Genomic DNA, 27,882 nt, shown 5'->3' with positions numbered 1-27,882 from the left:
GGGTCGTATCTAACCACCGGCCTGTCAGCCTGACCAACACAGTAGTTAAGTTACTTGAAAAAATAATTCGGGCTAAGCTACTGAGTCACATAGATTCGTATAATCTGTTAACTCTCGAGCAACATGGGTTTCGTAACAAGTGTTCATGATTAACTAACTTACTGATTGCGAGAGAGGATTGACACAGCTGCCCTAGACAACGGCCTGTCTGTTGACGTGATATCTCCGAGGTCATAGCAAGAAGGTTCAGAAACCGCGATCTAATAAACTAAAGGTGGGGTCCCGTTTTTCTCATCGAGTGGTCAATGACTGGAACGCATTACCAGAACAAGTGGTATCAGCACCATCAGTGAACATTTTCAAGAAGAAGCTGGACCTTCACTGGAAGGAAATCTGTCAGGATTAACACAGGTTCATCAACCTACTATCCTTATTACTGAAGACTGAAAAACAGAATTCCCGCCACCACTTCAGGGTGGTGTTGATTAGAGTGAGGTTATTTTAAACCGACAGTTTTCTCAGCTTTAATGTTTTCTAGTAATAGTGGTTACAGTTATCATCAGAAATCAAATGTCCTACTTTCTTAAAATTTAACATTTCTTCACAGAAAATTTGTTAGAAAAGTGGATATATTACGTTCCGTTAATCAAACGTTCTTTAATTAATTATTCGTATTCGAGTACGAATAATAAGATAATAACAAGTAGATTAATTAAAAAATCACGTCCCTGTATTTTTTCATGGAAAAGTAGCTTTTCAGATGTCACAGCTCTTATCAAGGCAGCTTATATAGCCTATGTAGCCTATAAATAATATTATAAGTATACGTATATCATCCTAAATTAAGGGAAATTTTACATGTAGGCCGTAACCTAGCCACACATGTAATTTTCATCTTGTTTGTCTTCCGAACAGATATCAACAGAGAGCCTGCCACTAATGTGCGTTGACACAGGCTATAGCTATCATGGTATACCATGATACATTAGCACGAAGTAAGAAAACACATCCAATTAATGTAGCAGTAATGACAAGAAGGGGTTAGATCTTCGGTACATGGTTTGAAAAGACTGTGGGAGACTATGCATGAAGGTATCCTGAAATTTAAAATCGAGGGGAAGATAAAGAGTGAATTCACCTGCGTCGCTAAGATCCATTCCGAGCCATATCATTCAGTCTACAGACAGGTACTCTACACCTGTTAACATGGCTCAGACCATTCGTCGATGACTTGATGCACTGATGCCGTATTGGTTTGGCCGTCGCTAGCTTTCTTCCAATCTACTGAAATAGCTAGCAATGCTCGCCAAGGTAGACAGTGCTTAGGCATACGTAACACACGTTCTAAACACTTCAGTGGATAATGATTCACTGCCTCACCGACTGATTTTCCACTTTTGCGTATCAACTTGGCTTGCGTCAACACCTGAACTGAAGATAGAGAGTTAAGTAGTCGGACGCGTCGACAACTTCACTTATCTCGGAAGTCTGATCAGCCCTAATGGGTTGGTGTCTGACGAAATCTCTGCACTGATTCAAAAAGCTCTTTTGGCTCTTACCAACTTACATGACCTATGGCGATGGCGAGATATCCGTCTATCAATTAAGGGACAAGTTTACTGCTCATCAGTTCGTCCTGCTTTATTTTACGGTTGCGAAACGTGGTCATTAAGGGTAGAGGGTACTCGTACGTTACTAGTATTTAATCACAGTTATCTTAAAAATATTACTCGTATCTTTCGATATCATTGGGTAAGTAATAGTGAGGTTAGACACAGGGTATTAGGGAATGGTGGTAAACCAGTTGATAAGACCATGAATCTTCATCGACTGAGATGGTTGGGCCACGTGTTACGTATGCATGAACATCGATTACCACGGCGCGCAATGCTGACTAGTGTTGGAGACGGTTGGAAGAAAGTTAGGGGCTGCCAAGCCAAAACGCGGCATCAGTCCTTGAAGTCACTAACTTCTAGTCTGAGCCATGTTGGTAGATGCAGACTACTTGATTGGGACACACGTGACCATCGTAACCATTGGTCGGAGACTCTGGGTGACATGGCTCAGAATCAACCACAATGGCGTACGTGTATACACTCCTTGTCTTCCCTTATACCGTGAGGTTAAAATCACTTCATACCTTTCTACGAACTGATTCTTTCTCTTTGTACCACATTCTTTTATGCAATTTTTTTCATATATTACTACTATTGAAGTAACTGATTCTACGAATTTGCTGTTCCTGTTGCTTTGCTAATGAGGTGTGGCAACTTGGATCGATGCATATATGTTCTTGGTTCTATGTTGTTGCTAACTGACTGACTCAACGTTACATACCCCAGTTTAAGCTTCTAATCATAGGTGTAGCCTGAGGGTCAGTGCATTGTCATGTGTCAGTCTAATGAATTCCGTCAACTGAGAATGTCATGTAAATAGATGAAATTAGCTTGCTAGTGTGTCAATATTTGAGTCTGGTTTTGAATTAAAAGATTTATTTGGGAATTTAACGACGTAGCTACTCGATGGAATCTACATATTTCGAAATGCAATCTAAATATTAAAGAACAGCTTTGTTCATTCCACAATAAACTCATCAGTGATTCATATATATATATATATATCTTGACTGGGCCGTTTCCAGCGGGATGTTTTGACCAATTACCATTCATGTTACCAGTGTTGAAACCTACTGTATCTGCAAATAATTTGCGATTTATTAATTTTATTTACTTTCCATTTAATTATCCTTTTTTCAAATTTTTTTCTATTTCAGACTTTCCAATTGATGTTTTTGTGCTCATTCAGTCATCTTTTTGATTTGAATCCAATTCATGTTACTCCATAAACCTTCCAGACCCTGACATTTAATTTCACGTTTAACAAAATACAGTATGAGGTTTATACAGCTAATAATTGGCTGTGAACAATGTGTTTACTGTTTTTTCTGACTCTGTTTATTCAGTATACTCTGAGGATAGGTAGTGTGTTCCGTGATATCATTTCAAAATGTTTTTAGAATCTGATATATTTTCACAGCTGGGACAATATGAGTTATTTGAGAGACCATCCTTTCGTATCGCTCGAGATATTAGTGGACGGCAGACCAGGCAAACCGTGTTTTATGCATGGGGAAGGTAATTATTTTTTTTACTCATTCCTCTAGACCATGGTACTTGATTCTCTATCGTGAAACATCTTTTCATAATTCTAACTTGTCAGTCAGATTTATCAGTACAAATGGTACCTACTCTTTTTATCCGAAAAGAAAATATGCAGAACTACATACTGGCTATGTATCAGGTTCAAACCAATCATTTGTGTTAGCTCATTTGGAACCATACACTTCACTCCTTAGCGCTCATATTCATGTGGAATCAGATATTTTTGTTATTGAGGTAAATTATGGTATGTTAATTGTTATTCTTAGCCATTGTCTGACTACATTAACTATATTGGGAACAATTCCATGTTAATTTATCGCCTAAGAGATATTCAAATTAAAAAGATACTAAAGTAAGTGTTTGATTTCCTTCCTCTGACTTGTTGTTAACTTCATTTTAGTAATCCAATGAATTATAAATCAGCCACTTTATTGGCCCTAGAAACTGATACATTTGGTTAGTTAGTGGTAGTTTAATTACACTTGAATCTGATAAAAGAATCTTTTTTAAAATATACATGCCACTTCACATATAAGCTAAATAATAGGCAATTTTTAATTGACGAGATATCTTTCTCCATACAATTTTTTCATTTGTATCGTGTTAGTGTATATTTTTAAGTTTTTTTAATGAAATGATACTATGGGCCAGAACTAGGTTTGACATTCAGGATTTAATTAATTAGGGAATAAACGACATATAAATTGACTTTGTCCAATCGTTTATGTGATTTTATCATGTTATTTTTGTATGAATGTTTTGTATACAAGCTCGTTATTTTACTAGACAAAAAGCCTATTCTTCTGGACAATGGGCTTGTTTTTGACCTCGACTGATTCGAGGTCTCACGTTAATAGCTTGATCTTGTGAACAGATATCACTTGGCACTTTATTAGTTCATGTCATCTATCAATCGACATTCTCCTCTCTGATTTTAACAGTTGAAAATTCGTTCATCAAATAAAATCCTACGTCATAACGGGGAATCATATCGTTCTTGCTCCCCTATGTTTTGGTGAATATACCTCGCTCTCAGTCTCCACACTGGTTTTCACTTGAAAAGGACTTTTTAGCCACTCCTTATATTTTGTTCCCACTCTGTGTCCTCTTGTTCTCCATAGCATTTTAAGAAAACCGTTCATCAGTGAAATGACTGCTGTTTTATGTTTCAGGGGTGTGACGCAATCAACAATTATTTGTTCGCACGGTAATGAGTGTAGCCTATTTTTGCCTATGGAGACTAAATTGAACCATGACGTGATAATTGAACTAATAATCTACATAATTATCAATCTGGACCATCTTTCGCACTGTCATTATGTTGTTTTGACTGTGAAAGGTCGAACAGACGACACTTCGGTCAGACCAGTTCTAATCTATGCTCATGAAACATGTCCTCTTGGGACTGCATATGGTTAACGATCCTGTCTGTGATCATCGTTGTCTCCTATGGATTGGTAACATCCAGTGGCAACACCACGTAAGTAATGTTGAGGTCCAGTAGTATATTTGATTGCAATCCAACTATCTTAGAGCATCGAGACTATTGGCTTGGTCATGTGTTACGAATAACATCCCAGGGGCCTTCATATCTTGCGTTATTTCCTGAAGTTTGTAGTGGGTGTGAAAAGCTCAGAAGTGGTAATTTTATGATATGGTACCTTGACATAAAAGCTGGCTATATAAGACCGAGATCTGTCAGTCTACGACTTCCTAGTCTTGGAAATCATAAAAACCGGGCTTGAGACATCAGATATGTCTCAGAAAAGAAACTCTGTAGCTATCATACTGTTGGTTATTGGAATTTTTATGAAATTAGAATAAATCCTTTTAAATGAAAGGACGTATCTCAGTTGTATTTCTAACCAAATTAAGTCTTTTTTTGTTAACTACTGTTCGCATTCATATTCCCGTTAACTTCAAGGCCCTTTCCTTCTCTTTTCTTCACAACTTAAACCGATCCTTTTTTCTGCTCTGTCGCAAGCTGTTTTTCTGTCAGTAGGTGTCACTTGTTCACTCAGTTAATTATATCATTACTGTAACTTTGTTCCATTTCTCTTCGTTAAATTATACCCAAAGGCGTTTACGCGCAAACCCTGTTTGTCAGAGTCACAAGCAGCTATTATTGATCAATAGTCGACTCAATATGGCGGTCACACTTGTCATAGATACCCATTCGGTACATACTAGCTGACATTACTTGTTTGATGTTCACATTTTCTGTAAAGGTGAATCCATTAAGGACAAGTGACTACATAGCTATATGTAAATTCTTGGAACAAAGGTACGTTTTTAATTAAGTCACATAAGTAGTTAATGTCCTTGTCCATTTCAAACGTTTTTGTTGCACTAGACATTAACTCACACCAGTCTTTATACCAGGTATGTTACACTTGACAGATATAATATGTATACCGGATCTTAGTACTTAGAAAGTTACATTTTATCAGTGTTACCAAACGCTATACCTTCTATTAGTGTCATGAAGAGTTGTTCATAGACAGTAGATTGAGAATTAATTTTACGATCACTGAGTCTCAGTATCTTTTTGTTTGCAATTTTCGGTGAACTGATTTTCAATTTGTCCAATTCATAATTTTTGTAGTTTATTATATGAGCAGCTAATTTACTGTTCATCGAGTTTTGCTTCAATTTCCATTCTCTTCTCACTTATTTTACAGATATCTACATTAGACGAAAACGATTTAACCCCGCACAATTACAGAGCAAACTTTGTCGTCTGACGCTCATCGCTGATTACGATTTTTTCACCAATTTGGGAAATAGAAATGGACCTAAAACTATCGGTCATGTTGTTAGTTTTTTTGTTATTTGTTACCATGTTATTTTAATAATTTGCACTCTTTCCCTAAAGATTAAAGTATTTGACCGGTTAAATTATCTGTTTCTTACTTCAAAATTTTTGGATGATAAACATGATGAAATGATTGGCTATGGCTTTTTATTACATGAGGTTAGTGTGAGCCAACTTTGATTACTATTATTATTATTATTATTATTATTATTATTATTATTGCAGTGTGATATTATTATTCCGCTGTTTGACCTTAGTTGGTACTTTCCTCTTAACACTATAGATTGTAATCCATGAATCATGGACAGCTGATTATGGTCACTACAATTCACCAACTGATGTAGGTGGAAAAATTTGGACAGCTACATCCCTATTGCGTGTAAGCTTTTAATAAATATTTATTTCGAATTATATTTCGTTGAAATCATAGAGGTTCTTTTTATTTAATATTTATTGTGATAGAATATTGCCACATGTGTAGACCACACGTTGGTTTACGTATTTTCTTATCAAAAATGAAACTGAACTCGACAAAATAGTCAGATGAAAGTCCATTTCGATAAGATTTAGTTTTCTTCATGAAATAAATTTATCGTAAATTAGGTTTCCAAATGGCCACAAATACGCTTGACCAACTGTATAATTAAGAACACGATCGGGAGTGTAAGTCTTAAAACTCATCTAGTATATTTCCACTCAATATTATAATCTATAGTCAACTGAATGACAGTAGACTGACACAATAAAATGTCATCTCACTAGTCAATCCATATTTAATTAGTTTAGCTGTATATCAAGGTCAGAATAATATAGTGACAAATTTCACAGAAACATGCAGATCCTGTATAGCTTTTTTTCAGTTAAAATTTAACGGAAGTCGCTTGGGGAATCAAGCAATAAAACTATGCTGGTAAGTAGGTGTTATCCATTTTGTTTTTCAGTTTATCATCCTTAATTACTAGTATTAAAGTATTATTATTATTTAAACAAGTAAACATTGTTACAAAGAGGCACCAAATATATGTGCCCCACACATTAGTTATCATTTAATTTGCGTGTGGGATAGAACACTGCCCGGGCGCCAAAACCGAAGCAAGTGGTTTCCTCAAAGTGCTACTCCACAAGCCTTTGACCTAAAGGTCTAATCTACAAGGCAGTGGAGCAACGTTAGGAGATATGGTCCTATGGTAGCCAATAGCCAAGGTAAGGTTCATATGCCATTTTTACCTCAGGATCATGTAACCCGTGTGCACCATTGGTTTGGATTCAGGGTTTTCAAACTCCTTTAGATAGGTCCTCCGTATCCACCAATCCGATTAAAGCGTCCTTTCAATTTCGTAAACAACACTCCGCCGCGATGCACTTTGTCGATTATTTTCTGTTTCAGAAGATAAACAAGTGTTTAACCGTGTATACTATAGTAGAGTTGTCTTCTAGTGGTTAGTTTCTAGTTTTCATTTTATTGTTCTTTTCTCTAATTTGGTTGTCTGACGTCAAACCTATTATTATATCGCAACTCAAACTCTACAACAATAAGCCGTAGCATTTTATACGTTAGGCAAAAGGAAGCGGCAACTACATTTTTATTGTCAAATAACATAGACCAGCAAGCTGTGGGCACATGACCAAGTGTAAGCGAGCGAAGCAAATACGATGCATAGTGGAGATGGCTGGGAAGCCAGCTGGCTATGAGCAAGCATTACTCAATATTTATAATCAGACAAAAATGAATGACAGACATATGATGAATAGAATACGAAGTGTGCACATATACGCTCATATAAAAAGGTAGTCAAGGTTAATAAGCGAATAACTAACAAGATCAAAATATGACTCATAATGGACAGGCGAATTAGCTTGGCCAGTAGCTAGAATAAAGTATATGGGCTTAACATATAAACTGATACTACAAGTGCAACATGCATTTCAGAATTAGTTTCGTCTTCAAGACTGCTCAAATATGCTTCCTCATGTCGCTTCCAACGGTCCATAGGGTAACCAATATTTGTAATAATTCTACTTCTTATTTTCGTTTTCTTACATTTTTAAGAAACTTAGATTTCACCATATTGCAAACTCTGATCAGTCTATCACAAAACGTTGGACCTGGTAACATATTCCATTATTTTGAGTCATTACCTTTTCTGGAAGGAAAACTGTAAAAAAACCTAAATAGTAAGATCGTTTGCTCTCATATCAACAGCAGATGAATGTGTATCCACTTAATAGGTAATGATTGAGTATCATATGACCAAGATCTTATTATTTTAATTTTGTGATTCTAACTAGAAATTTTGTAGCGATATCTGTATGCTTCAGACCTTAAATTTAAGACCTAATGGATTCTCACCATGTTTCGATGTGTTCGTCATAGGACTTCTGTAATCGTGATCTTACTCTGACTACCATTCGCACAACTATTGTGCTAACCATATCGATTGTTGCTGATGTTTAATCTCATCAATCAGTTTACGATGGTTTTAATATTTACGAATTACTCTTAAACGTCAGTTATAGAATATGTGTAATGTTAAACAACCTTTCATTATTACCCCGGTTTAAGCTTAAATCTTGGCGGTATTTAACGAACTATTTCACCTGCTTTACCCAAATTTTCCCTAGGCATTTAGTCGATTCGATGCGAAACAGTCCTGTTTGGCTCATTTACTTAGCTACAAAAGAATAGATGAAGGCATTTTGGGGATGTCTTGGTTGGCATCCCCGGATCCAAAAAAGTTAGGTGGTATTTGTTCCTCACCTGGTAAGTCTTCAGTTTTTCATTTACATTCCATACTATTAATTAATGCATTATTAACACGGAAATCTATCACCTGGATCTCAAGAGAATATCCGTTTAGGTCTTTTGGGTTGTAGTGTTATATTCTGCAACTTTCATACTCCCATCTGTTTCCACGTGTAGATCAGTCAATCATAAACAAAGTAGGGCTTAGCACATTTGTTCATCCTTTCAAATTGCGATACTGCACCAGCGGAAAGAGATTAAATTATCGATACGAATATCAGAGTAGTAAAAGTAGTAACATAATCAGTGGTAATAGAAAGCATTGGGGATAATTAATATGAATCAGGAAGAAAAAATAGATTCGTAGGATAGACAATAAATGATGATTTTAAAACTCAAGGTCTAAGAGAAGACGAAAAGTAAATATATTTGTCCCAAAAGTGGTTCTCAACATGCGCTAGAGTCCAAACATAACTTGTTGATAATATGATTATATTGTATTTCTTGCATTCTACAGTCAATTAATGTAAAGAATATTCATTACAGTCTATTGCAATCAACCTCCCTTTTTATTTAATTCCGTCATAGATAACTTCTTCGAAATAACACTTCTCTCACCGAGCTTTTCAGGGGTTGATAAAGAAGTTTTCTTATATAATTAAAATATGCAGTTGATATAGTCCCATTCACTGAAGAAAATGATACAATACAGAGTCTCCTGACCAACTCAGGCGACAAAGAGAACATGTTTGGCTACGAAATGTGGCCTTTAAAAGTGGAGGGTATTCTTAGGTTACTAGTAATTGACTCTAAATGTCTTCGAAGCATTGCTCTTATATGTTGGGATCATTGAATTATCAATTCTGAGGTTAGATGCAGGGTGTTGCGGAGGAATAGCGAATCGATTGATGAAGTAGTGAATCTTTATCAACTGTAACTGAGACATGTATATAACCGAATTCTGACTACTCACTATGATGAATCACTGCCGTAAACCTCCAATGAATTGAGGTTAGCAACGAGAACAATAGTCAATTAATCAACCTTTTATCTAATATAATAATATACTTGTATACCAAATATTAGCACAAAAATAAATGATGACTATATGACAAAGTGATTAAAAGTTATAAGCTTTTTAGGTCGCTTTATTTACAACAAGTTAAGACCCAACTATCAGGTCATTGCGTCATGATCAATCGTCCCTACTTGGTGAGACATTATAGATTTTACCATAGAAAACGTGTTTTAAATGTTTTAACAATCAACCTCAATAATTATACATTAAGTTTAGAAAAAAAGTATGATGGTAAAGTAGTAAAAGGTAGTATCAGAATAAATTAATTATATTACAAAATAACGAGAGACTACCATCTGTAGGCTGGTTTAGTAATAATATTATAATTCTCACTCGCTTATAAAGCAGATTTTAGTTCATGTAGCTTTTTTATGGCTTACTAAATAGTATTTGGCTCTCTAAATTGAGGTAAAATGAGACTCGAACTTGTTGGTTAAAAGTTGAGTGCTTTAGCAACTAATGCGCCACTCCACACTATCAAGAATTTTGTTTTTTAGGGTTGTTAATCATTTCCCAGCACACTGTAAAGACAACTAAACTGCATAAAGAAGTTTATTATACTATATTCTCTCTTCCGTTCTCTTTCTCTCTCTCTCTCGATATATATATATATATATATATATATATATATATATATATAAACCAATTTATCACTATATGAATAATCCACACAGTGACTTTGCAATATGTCGAAATCATGCAATAGGCACATCCTTTACATACTCTATCATTCTTCCAATGCAGTTGTTATTCCGATTTTTCTGTTTTCTTTCCTCTTTTCTCTATTTCAACCTGCTGGTAGCTATCCCACTTCCAGTTGCTGGTACATACTACCTATGTCTGTCCGCGTAATTAGCGCACACCACAGTATTATTGAAAAGACTACATCACATTATATTACAGCGTTAATGACACTTTTGATTAATGAGCCAAGTTATTTGATTTTCAGTCACAGTCAACAGTTTTTCATATGTAGCCAAGTAATATCACAAGTCGTTACAATAAAGTACACAGAATTGTACGTAATTACTAAATTTTACATATTTCTACCATTTTTTAAAAGTATATTTCTTTTTTTGCCAAATTAGTTCGACGGAATAATAAAAAGGATCTCTATTTAAATACAGGATGGACTACTTATGTAGATTATAATGGCCAACAACTAGTTAACGCTTTGGCTGAATTAATCACTGCTCATGAATTAGGACATAGTTGGGGCGCAGATCATGATCCTGACACAGATGAATGCAATCCTACAGCTATAAGTTCTGGAAAATACTTAATGTATACCTATTCAGTTTCAGGTTACGCTGAAAATAATGGAGTTAGTTGCAGTAGTTTTTAGTTTATTCATGTATCATCTCATTATTTTCAATCAGTAGGTAGTAACCATAATTTGGAACTGTTATTTCTCGAAATCTCTTATATGAAAGACATTTTCTTTAAATAATTGTATGATATAAAGGAAATCTCGACTGTTGATACTAAAAATAACTTAAGAATATACACTATATTAAAAAAGTAGCCCATTAGTTTGTTTAGAATTTTGTCCTCTTAACCATTAAAGTTATTTACTTAACCCTTGTTGGCCAAAATGGTATTTGCATATTTACTGGTAACACGACATTGACATGCTTCGTTAGTATGATTGATTCTTTTTCGATGATGGAATGAACATTTACGAGACTACAACAATTCAACATATGATTTGCAGTTGTTTAAATTATATGCAATTGATTGTCTACATCTTACATCACTTTGAATTCCTTGAGATTTGCGTATTTCCAATATTTTTGAAATGTGATAATTTCTTTTATGACTAATCACCAGTCGTCATTACTGAAGTGAAATCACCCAATTATCTAGCGTTCAAATGAATTCAGGCCTGGTTACAGTAATTAATTCCTGTCATTCACCTTCCGTGGATTTATATTATCATATCATATGATGCTCATTACTGGGATTAGAAGCTTGTGTTTGAAATTATTGGTATGAAATTCGACATAGTCATATTGGTTGGTCTTTTTCAACGTATTAAATCTACCTCTTTCAGATGTAGTGAAAATTTTGGATATGAAATGCTAAAAAAGTTTTTTCTAAGAAATTTGTTACACAACTGACAATCTGAAGATTAACGATGAAATAGATTCCTCACGATAAAGTACCATTTCTCAACATCAATCTAGAAAAAGGCACGTGTTATTCTCTTTGGTAATAGTCTCCCTTGTTAGATATCATAGTTCAATTCTTTCCAGGCGTGAATATGTAATATCTAGTTTAGCAACTATGCTTTTTCCACCTAATACAGGATTGATTTCTAACTGTTTTATATTTTTTGTAATAATGGACACAAGTAACTAATCGCATTTGAATTTCAATAGTAATCACATACTCATATCTCTATGTGCGTGGGTCTCTCGAGGATATTCTAGGCTATATCTGTTTACTAGTTATGACCTATATTAACGATTTTACCACATTAAGTTTCATTCATTTTTGTTGTATTATTATTAGGAACTTTGTTCATATTATCTCGCAGCGGGGTCGTTTTTTACGAAATTTAGACAAGGAGCGATTGTCCGGCGCTTAAATTGGGTTGTTAGATACAGAGGATCTACCTAGGGAAGTTGGAAGATCCAAACCAGTGGAGTAAATGGGTTACATGACCCTGAGGTAAAAATGGCATATGAACCTTACCTTGGCTATTGGCTACCATAGGACTATATCTCTTAACGTTGCTCCACTGCCTTGTAGATTAGACCTTTAGGTCAAAAGCTTGTGGAGTAACACTTTGAGGCAGTGTTCTATCCCACACACAAATTAAATGATAACTAATGTGTGGGGCACATATATTTGGTGCCTCTTTGTAACAATGTTTATGTGTTTAAAAAAATAAAGAATCAATCAATAGTCGAAGAAATTAGTAATGGACTTGTCAAATGTTTCCTTATCAAGATATTTTAGACTTGCTTGATGACAGTTTATAAATATCACTATCAATCTCATACTTATTTCTTTAGAAATTTTCACCATGTAGTTTACGGACAATTGGGCCTTGTTTGGTTACTCGTGCTCCATTATGTTTCGAAGATTCATCTGTGGCTCTTTCAAATCTTTGTGGTAATAGTCGTATTGATGAGGGTGAAGAATGTGATGCTGGTCGAAATCCACATGATCCTTGTTGTAGTTCTGAGTGTTATTTTAGAACAGGTGCTCACTGTTCACCTTGGAATCATGGTTGTTGTACTTCTGGTTAGTTTTTGTTTCGTTGAATTCAAATTAACCATTATTGTTCACAGTGATTCTATTTGTAATATCATTCGTATAACTTAGGTAAACTGAAGTTCATTAATCGCATGTAGATTGAAGTATTAGATCGTATTAGGGCAACCAACAATTTATGAGTATCGCGTTTATCGATATTTATTGACAGTCATAAAGTCTAACATTTCATAAGAAATTCAAATCTATTTCGTTTATTAGCTTAGTTAAGTCACACTCAACTTTCAGCCATTGGGTTAGTGTATTCGAATAGTTCTTCTATCTGTTTTAACGTGAAGAACATGGTGTTTTTTCTCTTGAGTGTTTGTAAACTGCTCCTTGTAAATCGACCCGTTGTTTAATATTTCTACTACTTTTCTTTATACAGATTGTCAGTTAGCACCAAAGAATACTATTTGTGCACAAACTAGCAGTACTAATCCTTGTTTAGGACCTGGTCAGTGTAATGGTTTATCATCTATTTGTCCAGGTCCAACACTTTTATCCGGTGGTCAATGTGATGAACACGGGCGATGTTTTCAGGGTAAATGTCATCCGTTTTGTTTTAGTCTTGGGCTGGAAACTTGTATCTGTGATTCAGGTAGGTTGGATACACTTATTATAAAAAATTGATGGCATCATTGATACAAAATAAGAACTGTTCAGCAAAACTTCTCTTTTTTGATGGTATCTTTTAGTGAACTATACAATCGTATTTAAAATTTCTTAATGTTTGCAGTGGTCTATTAAGAAGTAGTGTAAAATTGTGTTGTAAAGTATTCGGATTTAGTGAATATTAAAAGTAGGTTAATTAGTGACTTAAAGACAAGTAAAATCTAGTAAGATAAAGTTGATAGATGAGAGATCATTGTGAAAGTCAATCAACAGGTTGCAGAAGCCTCCATGGTGCATAGGTTTCTAATTTATAACCATTCTGTCGGGGCATAGGCGGATATAACAAAAAGATATCGTTTCTCACACCGATTTCTTCTCATTTTGATGGAACTTTCTAATCTAACAGCACATAACCGACTGTTAATGGGGATCCAATCGATTAGTGCTGCCTCAGCTCTAGCGCTTAGTGTGACACCAACGCCAGCAAGACCAGACGAGGATGCCACAGGGTCTCCGGATAAATGCACGTAAAACAAGCTTTTCGAATCGACAGATGGAGAGCGAATTTGTAGTCCTTCACTAGAGTCTTGAATACGAGTCTCGGATAGACAACAAATGTCAACATTAAGACTTTCCAAAGACATAGCCAGCCCTATCTGTTGTCTGATATGCATTAGTGTGCGAACGTTGAAGGAGGCCAGTTTGAATGGTGTTCGTGGTTTCAGAAAGACTGGTTCAGTATTTGTATTCGGTGAAAGCATTCACTTTCGACCAGACAGTGACTGGAGATCGTTTAGATAGAACAGAGTTTCCACCATGGGCGAGCTGCTGCATAAGTTGAAAAGTAAGGGTACACAAATTGGGAATAAAAGGGAGTGAATAAGCAATATGGTAAATAATAATAATAATAATAATAATATACATTGTCTGACTTTTAATAGGAGCTTGAATGGTGCTGTCAGTAGATATAATCATTTCATTTGTTTCTGTGAGGGCTGTGATACTACCCGGGTGCCCAAACCGAAGCAGGTGGTTTTCTTAGGTGGCCACACCCCGAGCCTTTGACCTAAAGGTCTAACCCACAAGACAGTGAAGCATCGTGAGGAGATGCGGTCCCATGGTAGTCGGTGATCAACGTTTGGTTCTTACGCCATTTGTTCCTTCAGGATACTGGAGCCCATGTACACCGTTGATTTGGAATCAAGGTTTGCCAACTCCCCTAGGTGGATCGTCCATATCCACCAACCCGGTTAAAGTGCCGGACATTCGCTTTTCGTTTTCTCAATTTCGTAAACAACACCTCTGTCACGATAAGGCAGTGAGTAGGACTTCCCTGGCAGAGGCTATATACGCGTGGTCATATGAGAGCAATTCAAGAGGAAGAGAGCGCACTATCTCCACTCTTGACCGTACCAGGGTATTTGGAGGCGTAAATAATGAATGAATTTAGATTGTACTAACTACTTACATTTATAATTCAGTAGATTAAGTTTTCAAATATAAAAGTATCACTTAATATGTACTCTTTTTTCATTCTTCTAATGCAAATAGTTGAAGAATCGTGCTTTATTTGCTGTTTATTTCCAACATCAAATTCAACTAAAAATCAAAGCACCATATGCCTTCCTGTCATATTGACTCAAAATGAATATCTATTATATTTTAAACAGAATACTGTAAAACATTCAAAATCCTATTCAATGATTTATCATTCAAAACAATTAATTCTCTATTCTATGCATAAATTATTACCATTCTCATCTAATATATTACGGTTATATGATAAACATTCATTAAATGATACATATCATTTTATTGTTCATAATAAAAGTCAAAAATTGCCTACAATTGATTTAAAAAATATTAATTCATATTATCATGAACAACCTTTAGTACATATTCATTTACAAGATTATCGTCCATGTCTTAATGGTTATTGTATGGCGGGAAAATGTATAGAATCGAAAAGTAAGCGGATATTACGATTTTGGACACCAGTTCATTATTCTAAACACAAGAATTTCGGTAGGTAGCATTTTTTTTTATTAACATGTATATTCAGAAGGGGTTTTGTGGAGATTTTAGTAATTTTATAGAGTTGAGATCGTGAGTCAATTGAAGCTAGACCACCATGGAAAACCTGGAAGCACTGGACGGCCGTTTCGTCCTATTATGGGACGCCTCAGCAGTGCGCATCCACGATCCCGCACTCGCGAGATTCGAACTCAGGACCTATCAGTCTCGCGCGCGAGCGCTTAACCACTAGACCACTGAGCTGGAGTCTCATAATAGAACGAAACGGCCGTCCAGTGCTTCCAGGTTTTCCATGGTGGTCTAGCTTCAATTGACTCATGATCTCAACTCTATAAAATTACTAAAATCTCCACAAAACCCCTTCTTAATAATGATCATGTGCTCACTAGTGACTGACTCCATGAGGTATTTCCTGGAGTTCTAGTGAGAAGCAGTAACCGGTGGAGTTCAACCAGGTCTGTTGTGAGATAGTAACTCACTGATGACATTGGTGAATGGTTGCTCAATTTCATGGATCAGTTGAAGTTAAACATTAACACCGTTGGATGCCGGCTCAGTGGTCTATCGGTTAAGGGTTCTGGCTCGAAACTGGTAGGTCCTGGGTTCGAATCTCGCGAGTGCGGGGTCGTGGATGCGCACTGCTGAGGAGTCCCATAATAGGACGAAACGGCCGTCCAGTGCTTCCAGGTTTTCCATGGTTGTCTAGCTTCAATTGACTCACGATCTCAACTCTATAAAAAAACATGTATATTCACCAATTTTTTTATTATTTAGGGTCGTCTTGTTCTAATCATTGAATATAATTCTTATCATTGAGAAAATTTTAATTCGTGTATATATATATATATATATATATTAATCTAAATATTTATTATCTTTAATAGTTTAACCCATCGATGTTTGAAAGTCTTTGTGTGTTTGACGGTATTATATATATATCGGTAAAGGGTTGTAGAGTCTGTTAAATTTCATTGAAATTATTAACCGATCAAAGTTGAACAACCATTTGAATTTTTGGAGCACTGGTAGTCTGTTTTGTCCTGGTATGGGACTTCTCAACACTGCCCATCCACGATTTTGTAGGTGGGAATCAAACCCAGAAATTTAATTCCTGCATACGAAAGCTCAAGCTTTCTCTCTATACAAATATATAGTTGTCGGTGATTATACATATAAATATAATCATTAAAATCATCAAAGAATCTCCTAACAAGCTCTCCACATAATAAAATTGATCTTGTGGTTGAATGATCATTGGGTTGTGAGATATAAAATCTTGTTACTATTACCGACTTATTAAGAGGCGCGTATTCGCGTAGTTAACTTCAAGTCATCCTCTTAGTGTGAGAGCTAGTGATCATATCCGGAATCTGGTGTAGTGGAGCTCGAACCTGCTTCTTAGCAGTTGAGGGTCGAATGCCTGAACCACTGAGCCATCACTCAGCAATCATGTATATACGTACTGTGTTGTCAATTATAAAATACTGGGGGTTAATAGCAGTTCCTACTTGTCTATGGCTGATTAGTACACCAAGTTTCAAATTTGTACTTCATTGACTGCAACTTAGATGTATGGTGAATCATTCAGTCATAATTTAATTATAGCGTTTTCTTAGCAAGTTGGTTTTCTACGGGACGAGGTCGCTAACCCCATGCCCAACCCTCCTCCTTTACCCGGGCTTGGGACCGGCAGTAGCCCCCGGAGGAGCTACAGGCGGAGTTATAATTTAATTACATAAATGAAAAAAATACGCGAATGTTATTTTTATTTTCAGTCATCAAACAAATAAATTTCATGTCATAGACATTTAAGGTAATTCTAACCATACATTTTACATTAGTAGAATTTTCGTTATTTATCATATTGTCAATAAGCAATCATTATATCTTTAAAGATTGAGTTCGTGTTGTCAAACTTTATAATGTAACACTTTTTTTTCAAACTATGAAACTCATATGTATCACACCATAGCTTATTTCCTAAACATTAAATCACTAAGTGTTCTGATTATCAATGTTTCCAGAAAATATAAAAACAGATACCATTTAAAAACCCCATACTTTACTTAAGTTGTTTTCCTGTTCGTTTTTTTAAAAAACAGACTCTTGTTTTGAAAATATATTCATTTTATCGTTGATTGATTTTTTTATAAATAAAACAATAGGCACTATTGCTTGGGACAATCTGGTATTTTTCGCAGTCTTTTTATCACTTATCGTATGGATACCATTGAGTGCATGTGTTGCTTACTTAGTAAGTTTTTATGATTTGATACGCATCAGATACTTTGTTGTTCAATGTGTGTTACCCCTTCAGTATTCTGAAATTTATGTTAAAGTATTCATTTTTAGAAGAAATTTTGTTGTCTAATCATGTTCCATTAGTAGTATCTGTGAAAAACAAAATAATAAAAATACTAGAATGTATAAAAATACCTAGGATTGATTGATAGATAACGAACATTAACTCTGAGTAAAACATTTGACAAGTAACCACACTTGTTATTACTAATGGCTTTATTTAATATAATATAGTTAGTACGATATGGAATTACCAAGAAAAAAATATTTCGACAAGTTTCTCTTGCAAAATTTAAAAATAACGACAACCGGTAATTGCATATATATATATATACTGCCTAAAATTAATTGAAAGGTTTTCAAGAAGATGAAAATCTGTACAACTTCTAGTTAGCAACATGTTCAGGAATACAAGTTATTAACTAGTTCAGCTATTACATATTTGCCAATTACGGTATTGTAGAGCTTTGTTACCTTTGCTTGTGTGCATAGATTCTTATGTATTGGTGCCTCGTCCTACTAGAAGGTATATAACGAGAAAGATATAAATGAAATGGATGATTAGTATCTGATAAGATAGCACTTATCAAGAGTTTGCGAGAATTCAATTGTATATCCATCACACCAAACTAACTCACTTCAGCACTCTCCGTAACACAACGAAATCTTTCCTCAAAAGTCCAAGTAAGAATAATAGGGAACAGTAAAGAATAGTAGGCAATATATAGGAATTCACACATCGTAAAAGTAAATACCGAGTAATGCCGAAAGCATACAGCTTCTGTATATAATACGTCAGACAGAAAAAATTCTCCGATGTTAATAAAACATGAAATGATAAAGAGAGATCAAGGAAAAATCTTTCACCAAAATAAATGACCTATGAAACTTTTTATTACGAATCTCCAATAGTACAAACTTTATGGGATTCCAACCAGGCGTTTCAGCTCTATTAATGTCTCAGGTTAAAACTAACAGTTTGACATTGGAGGGATTAAATGTGAGACTATTAACAACAGACCATCGTTTCATGAGAAACAGCTCATTTGTTTAGGGGGATGTGAAGAGGTAGGAATCGGCGTACTTATATTGAGGTCATCCGCATACTTAACAGAAGTGTTTTCTGTGGAAGATGGCAGATCATACTAACCTAGTCCTTGGTTCGAATCTTAATCTAGCTTCCTTGGCTTAGATAGTTTCATTAACAGCCCTTAGACCTAAATTATCTCTCAAAACCAAGTAAACAAAGTATTAATGGTATATGAATTCCAATTATGTCTCATCCCAATGACGCAAATGACGATGTGGGGTTAAAGAGAAAAGCGCTTAAATGAATTAGAAAATAGACATTTGAACCATGCATATATTCGTGTCCAAGACCTAACAACAAGGTAAAGCCTCTTGCCCTATGGATAATTTTGAGTTATATCATTTAACTAATCTTACTATGGTTTTCTTATAACTAGTAAACAAACAATCAAAACATTTACTATTGGTCGTCAATCGATCTTAAGTTTTATCTGACCAACCCAAGGTTTTACCATCACTTTCATTCATCATCAAACATTTGAGTATACTATAGCCTATAGTTTACAATAAATGTTTTTTCCATTTCTGTCGGTACATCTTCACAATATAGTGAACTGACTACTCTCCTTATCTAAAACCGTTTAATTAAATTTAACATCGACCAAACAATTTATTTTCTGCAACTACTTGTAGTCAAGTATCTGTAGTTTTCCTGTGGTTCCCGACTTCATCAGCATAATTAGACAAGAAAAAGTCAAGTGTATCACTATGCTCTATCTATTAGTGTTCAGGGGTATCATCTTACAGTGAACATCCGGAATTAGGTATTCTATTCTTTATGTATTAATTCTGGTCATTAGTTCTCGAGATGTCTGAAATGTATACAGGAACATTAGATTTATCACCATGCTTTTGAAAATCTAACATTTGTCTATCGTTTGACCTAAGCTTCGGCTATCAATCTTTGTCACATTTGACATTTTTGAGATGTTCATCTACAGTTGATAACTGCGAGAGACTCAGATAATTCATTTGTCAACATTTACTGTTCCCTTTTTATGTATACTCATGAAAAGCTTATTGCATCAATGTTCATTGTGTTTAAAAAGATTTTCGAGTAATGAGGTTAGTATTAAAAAGTTCAATTGCATAGGATATAGGAAAGCCATATTGTGCTGAAACAAGATCTTTTTAGTGATTAGACTATGTATATATTTATATTTGATGGTAAAATGTTTTTATTTACAGAATAGGTACCATGAGTGAAATCGTTAATTGCTAACCAAAAAGTTACGAATCGACGAGCCAGATATCCTGTCAATCATATGAGAAACGTTATTTACCTTCAAGCCGCATAAAAATATTTTAAAAGTATACAACATTATTATGATTTGTTGGGTGTTTTTTTTTCTCGATCAGTTTCTATCTTGTTTATAATGTAATTTGTTATTGTGTCCTCATTCAATTCAACCATTTTATCATACTTTGTATAAATAATCTTCCCAATGGTGTTTCCTTGTTCTCATGTGTATAAAAAGTGTACTATGTATATGTAAAATCTGTTTTCCTTCATTCTTTTTCTTGTGTGTGTGTGTGTAATTTTTTACTGAAGATCTTCTTTTTTTAGCTTAATTTCTTAGGAGTCAGATTTTTAAGTTCAATCTTGCGAAAAGCGAGATAAATATCTTCGAGTCGTTTCTTTTTTATTTTCTCTCTTTTTAATATTTCATCTGCTTTATGAATTATCCATGTTCGTTTGTTCAATTTCAAATTTTACTGTTTATATCAAAACTTTTAAACATTTTTCTCCTAATTTACATTTCATTCTAACTTGTTTTGTATTATAATTTGTATGAGTTTGAGTTTAAAGTAAGAATACAACGAGGAATACTTTTAATACAAAAGCGGATGTAATACGACTAGGTTAGTATGTCGAATGATCAATACATTCAATGACACTTTTTAACGATAACAACTTACACACAAGTAAGAATAGATGTGATGCATTTCAGGAGAGTTTTTGTTCCTCAAGAAATGTCATCAAAATAAATGAACATAATAGAGTATAACACAATATGTCGTAACCTATAAACTAAGGTATGATTTACATGTGATTGTCAAGTTGAAAAAGTTATGATAATATTAAGAAAAACTACGATAAGAATCATTATTGTATCAACATCAATAATTCACAATAGTACACTGTCATTATTCATTTTTAGTGTATCTTACAATTTCAACGTTAGGGTTGTACTGTTAATGTCCAGAATCACATCTAAATGTTATTATTGAAAACACTATCAAATACGCTTAAAATAAGAATTTTTGGACTTAATTATAGATAACTATTTTAGCATATTAGTTTACTCTCTCATTCATAAAGTTTTTTTCTATTCATTATATTATGAAGACTTTGTAACGTGTGAGTCTTAACTTGTTTTGGCTGTATAAGATAGGAAAGGAATAACAACTGAATATATCACTCTGGTTTCATGTGTTACTTTGTACATTTATTCATATGATTAACTTTGAACTTTTGTATATATGTTTATTGTATAATACGTATGAATGATTAACTAGTCTGAATGTGGTAACAAGATGAAATATACTAATTTTGTCTACTGGAATTTTATTGTATTTCACTGTCCAATCCTTGGTCGTTTGAACTATTAATAGCCTGAATACATTTTAAGCATTACGAATAGTTTTGTTCTCATTATGTTAGAGATGCATCTATGATAATAGTCGAAGTGTGATTAGGAGAAATTCGTTAATATAAACAGCATGATTAATTTGTCAGTCATGTATAATATTACGAATAGTCGTATATGCGTTGTCTACAGTAGTCTTTTGTGATGTTTGAGTAGAATTAACGATCTTAATATGTACCAGATCATTATTTCTCATTTTTCGAATTCATCATTCATTGGTGTAACACTTTAGTTTCTAACAATAACTAATTGTATTTAGTGGAAATTCACTTAGTTAAACCGTTATCTAAACAAATATATTACAGAAGTCTGATTACAAGAAACTATGATGAATTATCTAAAATGAATGGATAATATTACAGTATGTTTAGAAAATTAATTTAATATTCAGCAGTACTATCGAATTATTTGGTGAGATAATAGATTTGAAATATCAAGCTCGAACTGCCCACCAATTAGCCTCTAATCGAATTTTAGTTAACAATGTTTTATGAAGAATAGTATTTTTACAAATAAATATGTGAAGGAAGTGAACGAATTAATCGATGAATGGAAATTTGCGTGTATAAATTGCAAACGAAAAAAGGTAATTAAACTGGAGATTTAAATTCGGAAAATTAGAGTAATTTCGAAAGTTAGTAGGAACCTAGGAATGTATAGCAAACGTTTTTTTCTAAAGAAATGCCGTGTGTAATATTTAACAATCTCTGGATAGATCGGTGTCTTTTGGCATATATGCATCTTGAATGGATCGCCTGGAGATTGCTATCGAGTCAAGCATTTTTAGGTAAAGTTCTATAGCGGCTAGTAACGAAGTCCAACACTCGTCTATATCTATGTGGGACTCACTAGCAGGATGTACCTGTACACTAAGACTCGAACCCAGTACCTTTTACATCAAATACCCTACGGGTTATTCAGTGAGCTACTGAGTCCAAATAGCTACTGGTTTGTACAACGGGGATGAATTGTGCTGTTAAATTTTCTCTAAAGATATTTGTGACTTGATGAAAATATCTAGACAGTCCATTCAGGATGGACATATTTCAGAAGTAGTTGATCAACTGCAGTCTATAAAATTGACGATGGAAAGATTCAAACCCTTGCAAATTAAATATAGTTCATTCGCATTCCTGTTTGAGCTCTAACTCAAGGGATAACCTGTTGTATATTTGATGCCAAAGGTACTGGGTTCGAGTCTCACTGTAAAAATTAACACGGAGATACAGCTGATAAGTCCAAAATAGGATTACACGCATGTGTTGGGCTCCATTCTTAGACTCTCTATTTGCTTAAAAATCTACAAGACTTTCAAAGTTCTTTATTGTGACACGTATAGGACCCGTTTACAAATACCATTTGGGTCGGAAGATAATATGTGTACACAAATAACTATGAATTGTCAATCTATTGTTTTCTCCTGCCTAACTCTAAATAAATAGAAGAAAATTGGTTATGTAGTGAGTATTAACATCGTTTTACGTGTAACCTGTAAAAAATGTTTGAATGTGACTGATTTAAAAAAAAGGTGATCAACTAATCAAGTGTATCTCTTGACGGAAGTTTCTGATAATATCTCGAATGTACATTCCTTGTTATGTTCAGACATGTGAATACCATGTGTTTTGTTTATTGATAAATTTAATGTTCAATTAAGAACCGATAAATTATTTATCATGTGCCCATTTATGATAAATATTGAGTGAACAAATGTTGTTCACCAGGTGAATTGCGTAACAAAATATTGAACACTCTTTATTTACGTCTAAAGTATACATCATCAAGGGTAACTTTGATAGACCGTATTATATAAAAGTGAATGAAAACTATAGTTTAAGCATTGTTATGTTTTCAATTACAACCGAAATACAACCAATTTTGTTTAACTTCAGATATCCCAATCAACAATTGAATATACCATTTAATTAACTGTGTTGATTATGGAGAAAAATGTGATTATATTTCATTAAACTATTTATTTCAACCAATTTGAATTAACAGTAGCTGATAGATTAGTAATTTATTCGAATATAAGATACTGTGCACAAAAAACTTCTTATTTGTCTGTGTAATAGTTATAGAGAAGTGAAATCTAATAGTTGAGTTTGATTATCAAGTGATTGTAACAACTGCATATGCACATGATGTGCGTGATCGATCTCCTAAATTGGTATGAACAGTGTGGTTAAGTGATAATTCCTGATGAAACCTGATCTATTGATACAAAACACTGATTAAAAAGATATTAAATGATCGTAACTGGTTAGTCGTTTTCTGTAGCAAAATGGCACATGTGTATATAAAGCATCTAGAGCACAAAATGAATTTGATCGAAATCCTTTTAAAACGTAAATGACTGAGATTCCGATTTTGCCAGAGACTCATTATATAAGTAAACATTTGTTTATCATTCACTCATGCAATAACTTGAGGGACTGTTGTTTGAAAATGATGAAATTAAAAAACCCTGTTTATAATTGAGTTTCTGTGTGCTTACGGACCAGTGAATAAAACTGGAAAAATTCCACGAACTCAGATCGACTGCATCATGTTGAAAATAACATTCGCAAGACTTTCATTGATTTAGAAGAGCACTTAGATTTTTCAAGCTTCGGAACATTTTTTTATTAGTGAATATCAAGTGGCTATGAGGACGGAGATTAGAGAAAGTGTATTGTGGGAATGGGTTGAATTGAAAATCAAATTTTCATGTCACTGATCAATGAGGTCTCAATTTTTATACTGGGGATTTCAATTCACTCTGTTATGTGATTGTGAAGTCCTTATTGAGGAATCCGTTTTATTGTTAGAGAATTCACCAAAAACTACGTAGTCGCTTTTTGGTTGTAATCTTGTATTATTTAAAAGTGAATTTAAATAGTGGTATTTTTCTTCAACAGGAATCGTCCTCAGTCATAACAAGTTTTGTCTTCTGATATTCCTCAACTCAGTGTGATATAAAGTTTTAGGCGAAGTAATCGTAGTTTTTGTCAATTCGTGTTTTGTCAACGATATTGTATTTCCCTTATCGTATAAGATCCTTATGGTCATACTAATATACTATAACAAAATTATGATTCTATTCTCTGATTATACCTTTTTTTAACAGCTATTAGTTTACTGTCCATCTTATTGATTTTTGATTGATTGAAAATCAGAATAAGTTTTATCATGTTTAACCGTTAAACTTCATTCCTTAGATGGGTGATATCTATGAACTCTGAGAAAAAAGTATTTCTATAGTAGGTAATAATTCGTTTGTCTATATAAGCAGTAGGTGGTAAGTTAAATTCACATGTAATATTAACTATTACCGTACATTGATATAAGCATTAAGCTAGTGATCATAAAGTAATGGATGTTCGTTTTCATGTTTAGGAAATTTTATGACGTCAGTAAATCATAAGAAACTAAGAACCTGGAATAAACATCCGCTGGCTAAAAGCGATGATATATTTCATTTTAATGCAATGAGAAGAGATTAGCAAGATGTAGAAAGTAAGTATACAATTAGTAGTGGTAGAGAAAGTGTGTTGCTAAAAGAACGAATAGAACTGAGGGAATAATGAGAAGTAAGGAGTAAAGTAATGCTCTGAATTCATAAAAAGAAACGAATGATGATAGTCAACTTACGAACCTATACCGTAGAGAGATGTCCGTCTTTCATTCAAATAAAGATTATACCACTCATCACTTCCTTGGTGATGATACCCGGTTGTTCAAACCAAGGTATGTGGAGTGCAGTTCGAACTTTTCAATTTGGTAGCTGAAAGTCAAACGCCTTAGCCATTGAGCCGCAGCTCTAATTTGTTCATTACCAAAAAAAGATGTCTTCGAATCAATCTAATAAAGTAAACTACAAAAAAGATCACTAATATGGTATTGGTACCAGTGAAAAGTATTGATATTACTAGTCCTATATTACCAGCCCCCAAAGCCCTGGTACGGCCAAGAGTGGGGAGAGTCCGCTCTCCCTCTCAAAATGCTCTCATATGGCTACGCGTATATAGCCTCTGAAAGGGAAGTCCTACTCACTGCCTTCTCGTGGCGGGGGTGTTGTTTACGAAAGTGAGAAAACGAAAAGCGAATGTCCGGCACTTTAACCGGGTTGGTGGACACGGAATGTTCACCTAGGGGAGTTGGAAAACCCTGATTCCAAACCAATGGTGTACATGGGCTCCAGTATCCTGGGGGAACAAATAGCGTATGAATCAGTCGTTGGTCACCGACTACCATGGGACTGCATCTCCTCACGATGCTCCACTGCCTTGTGGGTTAGACCTATAGGTCAAAGGCTCGGGGTGTGGCCACCTAAGAAAACCACCTGCTTCGGTTTGGGCACCTGGTCAGTATCACAGCCCTCACATAAATCGAATGAAATTTGTGCGGCGCATATGTATCTGGTGCTTCCTTGTACCAATATTTATGTGTTTAAATAAATGGTAAATAATTTGTTGAAATTAAATTTGTGATCAGAACAAGAAAGTGTGAAGATTGTAGTGATTTTAATAGTAAAATTCATGAATCGATTAAAACTAGACCACCGTGAAAGCATGAAATCATTGGATGTTTGTTTTGTTTTAATGTGGGACTCATGAACAGTGCGCATCCATGATCCCGCATGCGGGACTCAAATCAGTCTCGCACATGAACGTTTAATCTGCGGACCACTTAGCTGGTATCCAACGGTGTTAATATCTAACTTCAATCGATCCATGATTTTTCTCAACCATTCATCCATTGTCTAAGGTAGATACATATCTATACCTGACACATATTTAACTCCACTAGTTATAGCTTCTCACTAGAGAACTCAAGGAAATCATTTTGACGAAACAGCTATCTAGTGCTTCCAGGTCTTCAATGATAATCTAACTATTGAAATTAAATTTGACAACTTTTGTTATTCTTTTTTTTTACGATGAATATAGATGTTATTCCAGATAGATATTATTCATGTTTTCAAATAACAGTTCACATATATACACATATATATTTCAATTTTAACAGAAATACATGTCACATTATTAACGTATATATATATATATATATATCGATTTTTGTACATGTATGTATCTTTTATCTATTATTTATTCATTATATATAAATGATATGCACTTTGAAGGTCATATGAATAAGGAAAAAAAAATAAAATCAAAATTTTTAAAGTGGGATTTCAAATTTTTTTTTTTACATCTTTTTTATTTATTAAAAAGTTTTATAGATTAAAGGAATTTTATTTATACACTTAAAATAATATAGACATATTGATTATAAAAAAAATAAATCGATAATTTATATAGAAAAAGGTTAATGGATTTGAATAAACCTTGTTTTGTTTTTTTTCTAGGGAAGCTGTACATCATCCAATCTGTTGTCATAGTATCCATAATAATACTTTATATATTTATTCACAAATTTATAAATGTATTCCTGATTTAATATAAAGTACAGATCTTGTTGTAAGTTCGAGAAGTTCAACTTTTATAAAAGATGATATGATTTCATAAGTCAAAAGATATATCATTGATCAATAGTTCAGTGTTTAGTTTTATTTGAGAAAATCGATTAAAGTAGAAAATAGAAAAAAAAATCGTTTTGATTGGAATCAGTGCTTTATATTTTCAGTTCACTTTTATTAGATTTTCAAAAGCAAATGGATATTTTCGATGTAGGGTTGTGGAGATTGTTGGATTTTATTAAAATCATAAACCAATCAAATTCAGATAACCATTTAAATCGTGGAAGCACTTCTTGTCCTAGCATCGGACTTTTCATTAATCCTTATCCACGACCGCGCTTTGAGGAATAGGATCCAGAACCTTCGGTCTCGTACACAAAAGCTTAAGCTTTAGAACACTGAGCCGGTACCCAACGGTGCTAATGTCTATATTCAGCCAGTCTACGATACTGCGTAACCATCTACTGTATTCGGTGGGTAAATGATATATACTCGACATAAGGTTAGGCTTGTACACGATAATATATATATTAGCGAAAAAGTTAATAGCTAAAATAATTACGAAAAATGCAGTTTTTACTTTCAGTAAAAGAATAAATTGCGATGGCTACTGTTATGCTAAACAAACTCCCTACCACTCTGAGTTCAAATTCTGATATAAATAATCCTATTA

At 34.1% G+C, this 27,882-nt stretch overlaps 1 protein-coding gene and 1 non-coding gene across 2 annotated transcripts; both read left to right on the top strand.

Annotated features, from left to right (window-relative positions):
• Positions 1–467: 467 nt before the first annotated feature.
• On the top strand, positions 468–15,706 carry Smp_175340.1 (ADAM17 peptidase (M12 family); the record flags this gene model as incomplete). Its single annotated transcript, XM_018795616.1, has 13 exons — positions 468–495; positions 2,774–2,978; positions 3,017–3,395; positions 3,428–3,513; positions 3,562–3,617; positions 5,843–5,976; positions 6,037–6,135; positions 6,260–6,355; positions 8,599–8,737; positions 10,886–11,121; positions 12,938–13,049; positions 13,447–13,659; positions 15,225–15,706. Exons 3-13 carry the CDS (start codon positions 3,126–3,128, stop codon positions 15,704–15,706), a joined length of 1,923 nt encoding a protein of 640 aa, XP_018649911.1. The 5' UTR covers positions 468–495; positions 2,774–2,978; positions 3,017–3,125.
• Positions 15,707–16,257: 551 nt separating this feature from the next.
• Smp_tRNA_01927_Pseudo_CGA.1.1 lies at positions 16,258–16,334 on the top strand. Its single transcript has one exon. It is a non-coding gene (tRNA).
• The last annotated feature ends 11,548 nt before the right edge of the window (positions 16,335–27,882 follow it).

This window comes from Schistosoma mansoni, chromosome 2 (genome assembly GCF_000237925.1).
Source record: "Schistosoma mansoni strain Puerto Rico chromosome 2, complete genome".
NCBI classification, from domain to species: domain Eukaryota; kingdom Metazoa; phylum Platyhelminthes; class Trematoda; order Strigeidida; family Schistosomatidae; genus Schistosoma; species Schistosoma mansoni.
The sequence above is the reverse complement of the archived record's forward strand: the minus strand, read 5'-3'. Positions and strand labels throughout refer to the sequence as shown.